A 12,919-nucleotide genomic window follows, 5' to 3' on the forward strand; every position below is an offset into this window, starting at 1 on the left:
AGTGTAAGCTTATTTTAAAGCGCGTTTTAATGCCTGATAGTGGTCATGAATCAGGTAGTTATACTTGTAACAATTTCTGTGAGTGGGTGTTCATGTGCAGGAGAAGATATTCATGGTGAGATGGGCCATGATGAACATTAAAGGTCCGGAAGCAGATCAATAGCTGGTGTAAATTTTCAGATCTTCAGTGATTTCAAAGGTCCTACGATAAATACTAATTTAGCTGCTGCTAAAAAAAATGTCATCAGTTGAGCATCTGGTCAATAACAGTGGAGAATGAAGAATGTACAGGTGTTACTTCCACACCTTTGAATGGTGCAAAAAGGTAAAATACCCTGGTTAGTCACATTTTTTGAAATCTCCTTTATTGGCTGGAGTAGTGCATGTGGGTATGCATGTGGAGACAAAGATGCACATTTATACAAGAAGGCATTTTCTGTGACAAAAAAATACTACACGGGTTCTACTGCTGTGACGGTACTTTTATCTTCACATGAAAACAAAATAAATTTCAGGTAACTGTATAAAAATTACTTGTACAAATTTGTTGCACTTCTATGAGGTTGTTCATTCATCCCAGTGGCACGGGACACAAAACTCAGAATAGGCTTTAATCTACATTTTACATACAATACTTAAATTCCTTTTCGAAACTAAAGCTTATTACAGGAATGACAGTTTCCCATGTGTACGAATTACTGAGAATTATAATATCAACAAAAAGGAACGAAGCCAGGTTGCATATAAAAGTCTACACCTCCTTGGTGACTTTCAACAGGGTTTTTTTTCCCCTGAACATTTTCCACCAGATAAAGTTCATTACCTTGTTCTAACCACTTCCCATTTGAGAAAGTTAAGATTCCACTGAACCTGTAAATAAGGAATTAATTATACAAAAGCATTAACAGAACCTAAGAGAAAAGGGACTTTGCACATGGCTGGTGATGAACTCATTGATTCTGCTCCGTAGTTCTCTTGAACACCTTATCAAATGCTGCTGGTTTCTAGTCTGCATACAAATGTTTTTATGTACCGGAATGAAATCATATCAGAATGTTTCGAGTGAAAGCCCGTTCGCCATGTTTCAAATTGTTCATATTTATTTGGAGGCCTCAGGAGGACATCTTAATCTCATAGTGTTATTATTTCAAATAGAAAAAGAGATTTTTAATGTTATTTGGAGAAAGTCCCTTAGCTTACAGACTGAAAAAAAAGAGAAAGCAGAATAGCTGCAATAGATATTTTGACAAGAGCTTTGAATGAAAAATAACAAAACTTCTGCAGGGAATTTCCTATTAATCTAATTTATTTGGGAGCACATTTCCACAATAATAATTAAATTATCTAATGTTCGCTTACATGAAAAAGCGACCATCTGTAACTGTTCATTACTAGGAAAAAAAAAAGAGAGGGGAAAGGCCAATATTTTAAACTAAAATCACAGGAAGAAAACAGCAACTTACAAACATCAAAGGTATGCCATGATGTTTGAGAACTTCTTATGAAGTCAGCTGTTTCATCTCCTGGTGAAGGTGGCAACAGAAATTCCAACACCTCCTGTGCGGTGGTGTCTTTAAAGCTGTAACATGTTTATTTGTTAGACCCCTATTCATCTGGTTTTCAGGATGTTTGAGTAACACAAATATCCAACAATTAAAAGACTTGTGACATAGGAATCCATGTTTAGTACAGATAACAAAACCAACTACATTTTCCAATGGGAGATTATATTCAGGAAGTTCATTCATGCCTTCCAAGTCTTCCATGTGTGGAGAATAGCAGGTATAACCAACTGAGATACCATTGAGAGAAATGTGTTTTTATCGGTTTTATTTCTCCTAGAAATGTCAGCACAGCACATTATATTGCCTGTAATTTTAATAGATAAACAAGACGATGCCATTGTTTGTTTTTTTTTCTCAAAATGGTAGAATACATTTTCTTAAAAAGGTCTGCAAACATATTTACAAAAGTGTGAAAGCAATAAATGCAGGCTTTTTTGTATTTTTACTGAACTTCCAAAGACTGACTGATATCCTAATTTTATTGGAAATCTGGTCCAAGGATGATACAAGAAATTAAATATCACACTCAGTTTTGCTTTTTTGTAGGATACCGTGGAAAACAAATCAAACAGATAAATATTTTGAAAATAACAAACTTATATTCCATGAGGCATAATGAAGAGATTCCAAAACCATTTCCTACATTTTCATTTCAGCATTAAAACATCTCTTGATCTTTCTTAATGTTGCATTAAAATGTGGGACACCATCTTACTTTTGGAAAGCCAGCTGCTGTAATGTCATTATAAAGTAGCCACTAAAATATCATTCACAGTATCTGCATCACAGGAATGGACTTTTTTCCTCCAAACAGGAGTGACAGAATTTGTGATGTTTCTTTCATCTTTCACATTTTAAATACTATTGGCACCAGAAATAAAGTGTAGTGTCATGCTTGGTTTACCTAAATCATTTATTTTGTAACTAATAAAAGTAAACAATTACCAGATACTGTATATAGAGAGATATATAGATATATGGCCACAAATAAACTATAGTAGAAAGTTATTTTGGTTTTGATAAAGTTAAGAAAAGCACATAAAATCATATTTCATTAATATCTTGTTTTATGGCCATCGATGTTTTTGTGTTTTTTTGTTTTGTTTCATCAACATAGCAAAATACAATCTTCTTATTAAACAATAATTATCAGATGGCAAACAATTCTTTTTATTGGTTTACATTGGCAGGTCACAGTCTAAAAGCACAACCACATCAGGCAGAAATTGCACACAGACCGCTCTGGATTTTGAAGACTATTTTTTTATGCTTCTACAAAAGGACCTTAATTTAAAACTGGGGACTGTAAGAAGTACTAATTAAGTACATGGGTTTCTTTTTTTTTCTTTTTTTTTTTTTTAATAGGTAAATAAAATAACTGAAATTGCAGAACTTTATTTTCATTTCAGCTCAATTTTTAATGTCTGTGCTCCATGTTAGCAAACATGCTCTGAACTACCCAGCAATCTTTTATAAAAGTTCAATCACCCAAATAATACCCAGGTGATTTTTTTTTCCCCCCTATCCTGGAATACTGCAGATTTATTTCAATTAGGCCTGTTCCTGGTCTTTTTTTTTCGGTGTTGATATTGCATTTTTAACTCATTCCTGAAGTCTAGGGGAGTTTTACGTGATATTATGACACCATACAGTCACAATGTCAATATTTCTGTAAGAAATGGTTGTAGGTGGGGTTGGCCAATAAATATGCAGTTGTACTAGTTGTAGAAGGCATTTTCATGTCTTCAAGAACCAGACTGGTCTTAAGATATTACTCTTTATTTGAGACAGTTACCATTACTTCATTAAAAAATGACAAAACAGCAATAAACATTTTAGCTCTTTAATGAGCAAAGATCAGGTCTCTTAACATTGGAATAATATTCGTTATCCAGATTATCTTTATTTCACTCAGTGACCAGTAATATGGCCAAGAAATACAAAGTAATTTTCCATCAAGTAGTATACAATTTTTGTGTGTAATAAGCTTTCATTCTTGAAAAAGAGTAACTGAAAAGAAATGTTTCTGTTACTGCAGTTAGTTTGTCAGAGAAAGTTCTTCGCATTATCTTACAAACTATCAAAATTGCTAGTAATTTGAAAAAATGTAAAAAAAAATCACATAACTTTAGTCTAATAGAAATATAGTACAGGTAAGAGAGAAAGTATTTATCAGGGATGTGCTCTTAAGTCCATCTCAATTATTTCTTTTATATAAATGTACATCTGATTACATATACAAACATTTTGAAAGGACCGTGGTATAGAATTACTGGAAAGCAACAGGGGAATGAAAAACTTCTTGTGATTTTAGAACATTCACTTCAAATCACACAAACATATGTAGTATTCAGATTTTTAAATTTCCAGTTGTTGGCTCTCTCCCCATTCTTACATACCCTCTTTTTCTACACTCTTGCCATCTGGTCTAGAGAATTCATTGGAATGGAAAAGCTAATGTATAGCAAAAAGGGAATTAACATTATTTTAAAGTATTATAAGTAAACTTTGTAACATGCAACATGAGTTGAAACAATAAACTGAAAGGTGTAATCAGAGCTATAATATTGGGGCATTTTTATATGGCAAAATGTTGTTGCAATTAAATTTTTGGACACACTTTTCCTTATCAATTTGAACTAAATATATCATAACTAAATCACAGCAAATTATAAATCCTTCTTCAAAGGAGATTCCATTAAAGTTGTAGTTATTTTAAAGTTAGAAATTATTTAGGTGGAAAGGAAAAAAAATGTTAATAATACACATTTTTTGTCTGGGATTCATATCAGTGAGGGTCCACCACTTTTTACTTAGAATGCCATAAATACCTTTAAGAACTCTTGCAATTCCTTTTCTTTCTGAAGCTACCATGAAATATTTTACTGTAATTACTTTTGCCCCTTTAAAAAAACTTCTTTAGGTTGTGCCAATTGATGGAGAAAGCTTCTATTAAAAACTCCAGTGGGATGAGAAGAATTTTAATTACGGCTTAATCAGCAGCACAGCCACCAAGCATATAAATTATCATGCACATCGTGCTAAAAATATCCAGTTTCCTTTATTCCCACAACTTTTATACTGACAGCACTTATGTGATAATGTTGTACCTGCCAGGCTGTAAAACTTCTTTGACTGGCAGATTTCAGCATGAGCCCCTTTCTAAGGCCTTAACAGCATTGGTGCTTTGTGTACTTATTCAAATATGTAAATATGGTCTACACAAGAAAACAGGTCCAAATAAAAATTGGTGAAAATTATCTGACATTCCATTAGTGTGTCCCTTGTGCATATTTATAGGTTTTTAAAATTTTCAGTCATAGTTCTTTCCTGTTTGTGTTGCACATGCCTAATTCCATTATGTAACTTAAATCTTCAAAAAATTAACACTTGAATGTGAATGAAAAAGTATCATTCAGGACAACTGCTTCAAACAATTGCAAACAGTTGGTCGTTTTGTTTTTTGTTTGTTTTTTTTTCTTTTGTTTTGTTTGTTTCGTAAGTTCATTTGATATATGTACAATTCATTTTTTCCAAAACCCCAAAAGTTCTTGATATGTATATTCACATAATATTCCTCCATATTTAAATAGTAAGAGTCTTGTAGGTTGAAAGCCAAGTAATCTTCAGTAATATCACCTACTGTAATCCATCAAAAAATAAAGTTTGTTTCGTCTTGTCTGGCTATACCCTGGTTGTTGAGTGTGAATGGGGGTGGGGATGAGGATGGGGCAGAGTGTTGTTCTGTCCTCCGGTGAATGTGTTGAATGTGTGTAGGGGTTGAATCCCTGGTATAGTGTTGGGGATCATTGTGATGGTGTTGGGTGTCATTAAGGGAATATCATCAGGAGACCTTCTCATAGCTAGTGTGTAGTCTGGGGGACAGGCGGTCCTAAGAACCACCTCATGTGGATGGATGGACTCACATTCATGATCCAAGTCAGTGTGCTTCATTTGGAGGGACATTATCTCCTCTTCTTGTGCATGGGTAAGATCATTGGTAGTCGTACGCTGTGGGCTACATCTCCTGTGGACATCATGTCTCCGCTTGTCCTTTTTGTAGTACAATGCTGCAAAGGCCAAAATGTTCAGGAACAGCAAAGATGCGCCAACCGCAATAGTAACGCTCAATTCTGTGGAATAGTCCCTTTGATCCACTGAAAATGGGCTTGGTTGTTGTTTGGGATCATCTTGTTTGGCTGTAGGAAAGGCTGAAGTAACTGAAACAGAATTTTTCCTTGTTGGTCTGAAAGTATTATCAGTCGATGGCACTTTAGTTGTGGTAGAGGTATACTGTGAAATGTCGTTAAGATTGTGCAGATGAGGTACCAGTTCCAACCAAAGGTTCACTTTATTGGCCCTATAGTGTTCTTTAACTCTTGGTTTTAATCCAATGTGAAGATAGAGTTGGTCTTTCTGAGAATATCTGGTCCATGCTACTTCTTCAAAACGATTTGGTTTTGTATGGATGAATTTCGTATCTTGCGGCACTGGTTGATTTGGGTCACTAAAAAAAAAAGAGATATCTCCAATGTTACAAAGCATTTCAAACGGAATTATAAAATTAACATAATTAAGATTTTATACTAAATGTTTAAATCTGCCTTCGGACAGAGCAGAGTGCTATTCCCTAAAATTAGAGGCCTTAATAATCTTGATTAGAAACAGCATTATGCAAATGAACCCTTCTTTTACTCAGACTTCAGCGACTCTCTTAGTTCCCCAAAATGTTACTGTCTCTCTCACATTGAAATCTTGTGCTGCTGAGGACAGATTGCCACCAGTGTGGTGATGTGGACAAAGGATGAGAGATGAGTGTGAGAGGACATTAAGATTTGTTTTTCTTTTTTACCAACATGAAGCTTGTACAGCTCAGCATTTCCTTTCATATGCAGCATCTGTGGCCTTCCAGGGGGGAAAGATCATGGCAGAGCACAACTCAGTGCAACACAAAGTCAAAAATAACAGTGGTCAAAGGTAACAAAGTGTTTTGAACTTCCAATGAAAGAAGAATTAATGAAAATGACAACACTTTCCAAATTTAAAGTCACATATTTTATGGTCAGAAACGTCAATTTAAGACAAACTGTGCGCTTAAAATAAGATGTATTATATTTGATGCAATATTTGCGTAATTTTATGTCTCATGGGATGAAAATATCAGTGTTGGGATAAAGTCAGTTACTAATGTAACTATATTTAACTATACACATATGTTAAATGCTTAGTTATACACCTTTCTGGGGTTCCCATAGTTATATTTGTGTATTTTTAAAAATTTCTTCACGCAGAATGTCCGCAAAGATATTTTTCCTTCTTTTTGCCAGAATATGTAAGTGAGCTGAGGGACATTACAATAAACATAAATATCCAACTCAATTCTTAACCTCTTATTCATCCTACAAGTAGAGAGACATTCCCAAAGCAGATAAACAATGGAAGGCACTGCATCATTCCATCCTGAGTTTGCACATAAGACCATTCATTATCTGGTACTCACCCAGTCTTTGCAAAGTTTGTCCAGTACGTCATCACCACCGCGCTTAGCATGACGTCATTTTTGGAGAAATTGCAAGGAAATAATTCAGTAGGACCAATCATGGGGATTCCTAGTACGTAAGGAACCTCATCTCCATGGGCTGCATCTGCCCATGCAGGTACCTGATCTGTCTGGCAATGATGGTAGAAGGCATAGAAGTATGTAGGCGATCCAAAATTCGAGTGAAGATCTGCTGTGGCCACTGCTGGTGCAACCCACTGGTGATCAGTAAACAAAGCCAGCAGTGTTTTCCTTCTGGTCTCAGGATTGTGTCGATCTGCCCAGTCCGTGTACATAAATTTAATAGTTTCCCTCAATATATCTTTGCCTTCCGGGTATCCGTACAAGTTATCGACAAAGTTAGAAACTGCAAAGTCAAAATCACTAGCTGATATGCCATCTTCACTATCCACGATGTTTTCAACAAATTTTAACCCTTCCCCTTGGTTAACTCCCAACATGATGTCATAGTTGAGGAATTCTCCTTGTTCCATCAGTATCTGAGGATCATCTGGTATCACATCGCCATCAATGACTGGTCCGAAGGCTATGTGGTATCTTGCTGGTTGAATGTCCTGGTCAACAAGTTCTCTATAAGGCTTCTTCTGTAGACATTCTACCAGTTCTACAGTGTCTGACATGTTGCAACCAACTTTTGTAGCCAACATCCTGGCGTATTTTGCAGGCTGAAAACTAACTGCCCAGCTGGAGAGAGCTGTTCCACTTTGAGCTATTGCTCTTTGAAAAAGTCCTGTGGGGAGAAATATTTGAAAACTACTGAAGTGACCTTGAAACAGCCACAGACTTGAAAGATTCAAAGGAGTTCTTTGAAACAACAGAAAACTTCAACAAGAGAGATACCTGAATCTTAATAGTACTTAAATACATAGGATCTGACTGCTGTTGTACCTACAGGTAATGTGCACAAAATAAATGCAATGTGTGCTGAAGCAAATGATTCTACCTCAATATAGTCCAGCTGAGGAACAGATTTTCGAAAGAAACTCAGGCAGAAAAAAAGAAGTGGCATTACCTTATGCAGGATAACGCTAACAGCTTGAAAGAAATCCCTAAAATTAAAGTGGTTTATAGGTTAGAGGAAAAGCCAGCAAGTCTCTGAAATGGGTTGAAGTTGCATGCATAAATAAACCTAATACACTTCTTTATGTTTTGTTTGGGATTAAACCTGGTTTGAGAGGTGCTTTTGAATTGTCTGTAATTTCAAAAGTTTATATTCTGGAGCAACAGATGAGAAGGTACTAGGCAGCTATTAAATTTATAAGTGTCTAAGTCAAAATCCTTTCTTGTAAGGAGCTTTTTAAATGCAGGTTTATATTGATCACACTTACATAAAAAGGGAAATGATATATTTTACACTATTTAGCTTTGTAATTCAGAGATTTAAACATATGTTCATGTACTCTTTTAGAGGAGAGAGAATGATCCAGCACTGCATATAAACTTGCAGTAAATCCCAAAGACTTCAGTGCAATTAATTTGAATTTATGCTGGTTTAACTAGCACTCTGGACCAGGAATTCTACCCACAGAAATAACAAAATATGTTGAAATTGACATTTCCTTTTTTTCTTCTCCCTTCTGTAAGCAGTTTTAAAACATATCATGGATGAGAGCCTCAGCCCCGATAGTCAATGAATCAATCTAATTTTTTTGCTATTGGATTTAATGCAATCAAAACTCCATCCTTATTGTGCACACTTCTTGTGCTCTCTTTGTGTTGGGGATTGGACTTTTCCAGCTCCATTTGGGGAGAGTAATTTGGTGTCTGAAAGAGATTATGAGTCTGAATCTTGTGCAAAATAACACTCAGAAACTTAGGCTATATTTAGATAACTGTGACCTTTCTGAGTTTTTTTGTGAGTTTGGCTGGTTTGGTTTGGTTTTTTGTTATTTATTTTCATTAAAGTTAATTTCAGTAGTACATATTTTGCACAAATTACTGGAAAATATTTTGTACTGGACCCTGCCTCCTATAGTTCACTGTGGATAATAAAAAATGGCTATAGCATTCTATGCTGATTTAAGATATATGGGTCAGAATTTTGTTTGACTTATGCTGATAGACACCTGGAAGCATTCCACTGACTCTGGGAGAGTTACTTGATGACTGGAAGTGACATCTGGCTCCACTCACTTAATTTTCTTAAGAATGCATCTTTGTCCAATGCTTGACGAATAGCTGGATACTCCCACTAAAGGAACTGGAGTGAAGGTTACTTCATCTTACTTCAGAAATGTATTCCAATAATGCAAAGATGGCGTTTACTTTGATAAGTAACATATTTCTATTGATAGAAAACTTCCATAGCCTCTAAATCCAATCAGAGACATGTTTTCACAGCCTCTACTGCAGCATCAGACCCTGTGCACTTACAAGTTGGTTGGAATCTGTTGCTGGCAGGAAACATTTTACAAGCTTCTGAGGAATTTTAAAATCATTCTAGATTGTATTAGATCCAAATCCAAAAGTCTTAAAATAAGATAGGTGTAGAGACTGAAATATGTAAACTCCAACCTCTCCTTAAATTTATGAGAAGTTATATCCAAGATATTATTTCCTAGCATGATATGAGTAAAAATAAGAATGAACTTGAGCTATAAAAAGCTAAAAATATATTTGCATGTTTATAAGGTCAGATATTGAGCTAGCATAAATCAACTCAAAGTCAGTGAAATTACTACAGAGGATACAGGCATTGTAATAAATGTAACAAAGTGACAAAGCTGAATTTTAAAAAATATGTATTTCATGATACTCCATAATATGTGGGGTTTTTTTGCATCTTTTGTAAATCTATTTTCATTGCTTTATTAAATATGCCTGAACAAGGACAGAAAGTGTAAGCTAAGTGTAAGAAAATGCTGATATAAACACTATGGCTTGCTAAGTGCTACATAAACATCAAATGCTGGATTAAAAAGTGGTCAAGTCCTCTGGCCATAAAGCTTTCTGAGGAAGGGAAACTAAACATCCCTCCTTTTGCTGAAGAATCTTAGAGAAATATTCCTCCACTCAAACCATGTTGGTGAAAAATGGACAATGTTATGAAAAATTATTTTCATTCTGTGACATAATTCCTGGAAGAAATTTGTACCTCACAGGATGGAGAACTCCTTTTTTATCTGATAATGTGTATGGTTATTATCTCTTATGGGCTTCAGACTGATGGAAAGAAGATTTAAATGCTCAGTGGACCATAGCACTTTGTGACCCTTATTTAAAGCATCACCAAAGTAAATAATAATAATTTGCATATATCCATCTATATTTTCAGAGCACTTTCCGAAGATGGCTGCTGTTCTTTCTGCCCACTTGAAGGTGGGTGGCTACAAACAGCACCATCTTGAAATAGGCTGAAGTTCTCCTCTCAGCTGCCAAGGGAATCTTTCAAAGGGCAATGACAGGGGAAAAGAGAGCATCCAAATTTACAGATTATCAAAGAGACTGGCTGGTAATCATAGAATCATAGAATGGTTTGAGTTGGAGAGGACCTTAAAGATCTTCTTGTTCCAACTCCCTGCCCTGTGCAGGGACACCTTCCACTATCCCAGGTTGCTCTAAGCCCTGTCTAACCTGGCCTTGAACACTTCCAGGGATGGGGTAGCCACAGTTTCTCTGTCCAGCTTGTGCCAGGACCTCACCACCCTCACAGGGAAGAATTTTTTCCCTAATATCTGATCTAAATCTGCCCTCAGTCAGTGTGAAGCCATCCACCACTTGTCCTCTTGTAAAAAGTCCTTCTCCAGCTTTCAAATGTGAATGTGAAACAAAATAACATGAAATAAAAGGGGGTTTGGAAATGTTAAAATATCAGAAAATGTTTAAATACTTGAAATAATTTTTCTTATTTGAAAGTGACCAATTTTTTTTATCATGGCAGGTCTAACCACCTCTAAAAGAAACATAACCTACATGGGGCTATGGCACATTGTTCTGTTTAATCCAAATTTGAAAAAAGCATGAGTTTGCTTTCTCATAAAAGGAATCCTAAAAAATTTACTTTAACTTCAGTTCCCCTCCCAAACGCTCTGCTATGTTGACAATTTGCTGCATCAGTTTCCCCAGACAAATTCTATCAGAATTCTGGCCATGTGTTGCCACATGACATGGTAACATCTACTTATAAGAGGCAACACATGACTGTCCAGATACTGTAAATATGGGATTTCTCATTAATGCCATGTTATGTCAAGAAGATCAATATTATCATAATGTAAGATTTAGGGGAGTATAAACCAGGTCTCCTCAATCCACCTGAAACTAAACCCTTGATAACAAAGTTGTTTTTTGAGAGTTCTGATAAAAGAAGATGGTGCAGTGTGACCCTCACGTTACACTGTGATGAAGTAATGCTTACATCTTGTTCTTATAGGTCAGCTTATAAATATCTTCTGTTTAAGTGCAAGTAGTTATGGAACAAAAAAAAAAAAAAAAAAAATTATTTTAAAAATCAAATTGTGGAAATAGACTAAAATTCAGACCACAGTCTTATTTTCCACTTGACTTTTCTTGTAAAACATATATTTTTCTCTCATTTAAAATAGCGTAATGGCATGATCTAAAGAATCTGTCACTTCTATTGACCTCAGTGGGATCTGCACCATGACATTGGGTAAATGCAGCTCTTTTAATGTCAGTGGAATTACGTTTTTATGACTGGCCAATTAGTCCCCCATGGAGATACAGCAATAGAAATTAGGGGAGGATTATATGCACAGGGCACAGTGTGATGTCCCTGGTAAAACTAAACAATACAGATAAAAATACGTGGAAACAGTGAGACAAAAGTAACGTGATCAATAAGCAAGAGCCATGCAAATGAGAGAAACTGTGTGAAACTGTGGTGCAAAAATCATAGAAAAAAAAATTGGGTGCCTCAAACAGCATGTTTTTAATTTCCTGCTGTCTGCCTCGACTAGAGAGAAAAGGTGTTAGTTATGGAATAGGAAAAAACATATAGAAGAAAATCCATTTGCAACTTGGATGCTTTGACAATTTTGGATCATGCATGCAAAACATTCAACCATTCTTTTATTAGATGACAGCAAGTGAAGTTCATGCAGTTTCACACAAAAGATTTCTGAACTAGGTACTTGTTTCTTTCACACAAAATAATAGTTTTAAGCATTGCAGCTGTTAGCCTGAAAAGAGAAACTGTGTCATTTTATTTTTCTTCAAATTCTGCTCCTCAGGAGAAACTAAACACACCTTTCACGACTGTCTGAATAAAGACGACCTCATCTACCGTGAGCATGACTGACTGGTTTTCCAAAAAGGACACCCTTAGGTACGAAAGAAAAGAGACAAAAACGATGCACCAAGAAAATGCTGTTCAAAAGTCTACTATAAAGTGTTTCTGCAAAGCTCCATAGGAAAAAGAAGAAAGTGACCCGAAATTTAAACATGCACAGAAGAGCTGAGGGAGAAGGAGGCTTGTACAGCCTATAAAAAGTTTTCTTAATATTGAGCTGAACTCAACAGTTCATAGGAACAGAGAGAATATACAGAACATCACATAGTACTAATGGTGGTGGCATGCAGACACCAAAATTGTCAAAATTTGCAACCTGCATAATACCTTTGGTTGAATTGCTCCAACGGTTACCTTCAGAATAATGGGATAAAGTCAACAGATTGACGCATGAACCGCCTGCACCAGATCCAAAAACAGTTATTCTTAATGGGTCACCACCAAAGAACCCAATATTTTCACTAGTCCATCGCAAAGCTTGAATTAGATCAAGGAGGCCATAGTTTCCTTTTGCTGCTTGGTCCCCGGTGCTCAGAAATCCTG

At 35.7% G+C, this 12,919-nt stretch overlaps 1 protein-coding gene across 8 annotated transcripts in view; it reads right to left on the reverse strand.

Annotated features, from left to right (window-relative positions):
• Positions 1-1,872: 1,872 nt before the first annotated feature.
• The window catches only part of NLGN1 (neuroligin 1), a 386,460-nt gene continuing 375,413 nt past the window's right edge, over positions 1,873-12,919 (reverse strand). For 5 of the 8 annotated variants that reach the window (XM_027647412.1, XM_027647417.1, XM_027647414.1 and 2 more), the window contains 3 exons: positions 12,704-12,916; positions 7,066-7,855; positions 1,873-6,072 (listed from right to left, as the gene is read on the reverse strand). In XM_027647412.1, the coding sequence (XP_027503213.1) occupies positions 5,250-6,072; positions 7,066-7,855; positions 12,704-12,916 (1,826 nt within the window). In that variant the 3' untranslated portion in view covers positions 1,873-5,249. The remainder of the gene's footprint in view (positions 6,073-7,065; positions 7,856-12,703; positions 12,917-12,919) is intronic. The other 3 variants (XM_027647418.1, XM_027647416.1, XM_027647413.1) reach the window with 1 other exon arrangement.

This window comes from Corapipo altera, unplaced genomic scaffold (genome assembly GCF_003945725.1).
Source record: "Corapipo altera isolate COAL_440 unplaced genomic scaffold, ASM394572v1 113, whole genome shotgun sequence".
In the NCBI taxonomy this organism is placed as follows: Eukaryota; Metazoa; Chordata; class Aves; order Passeriformes; family Pipridae; genus Corapipo; species Corapipo altera.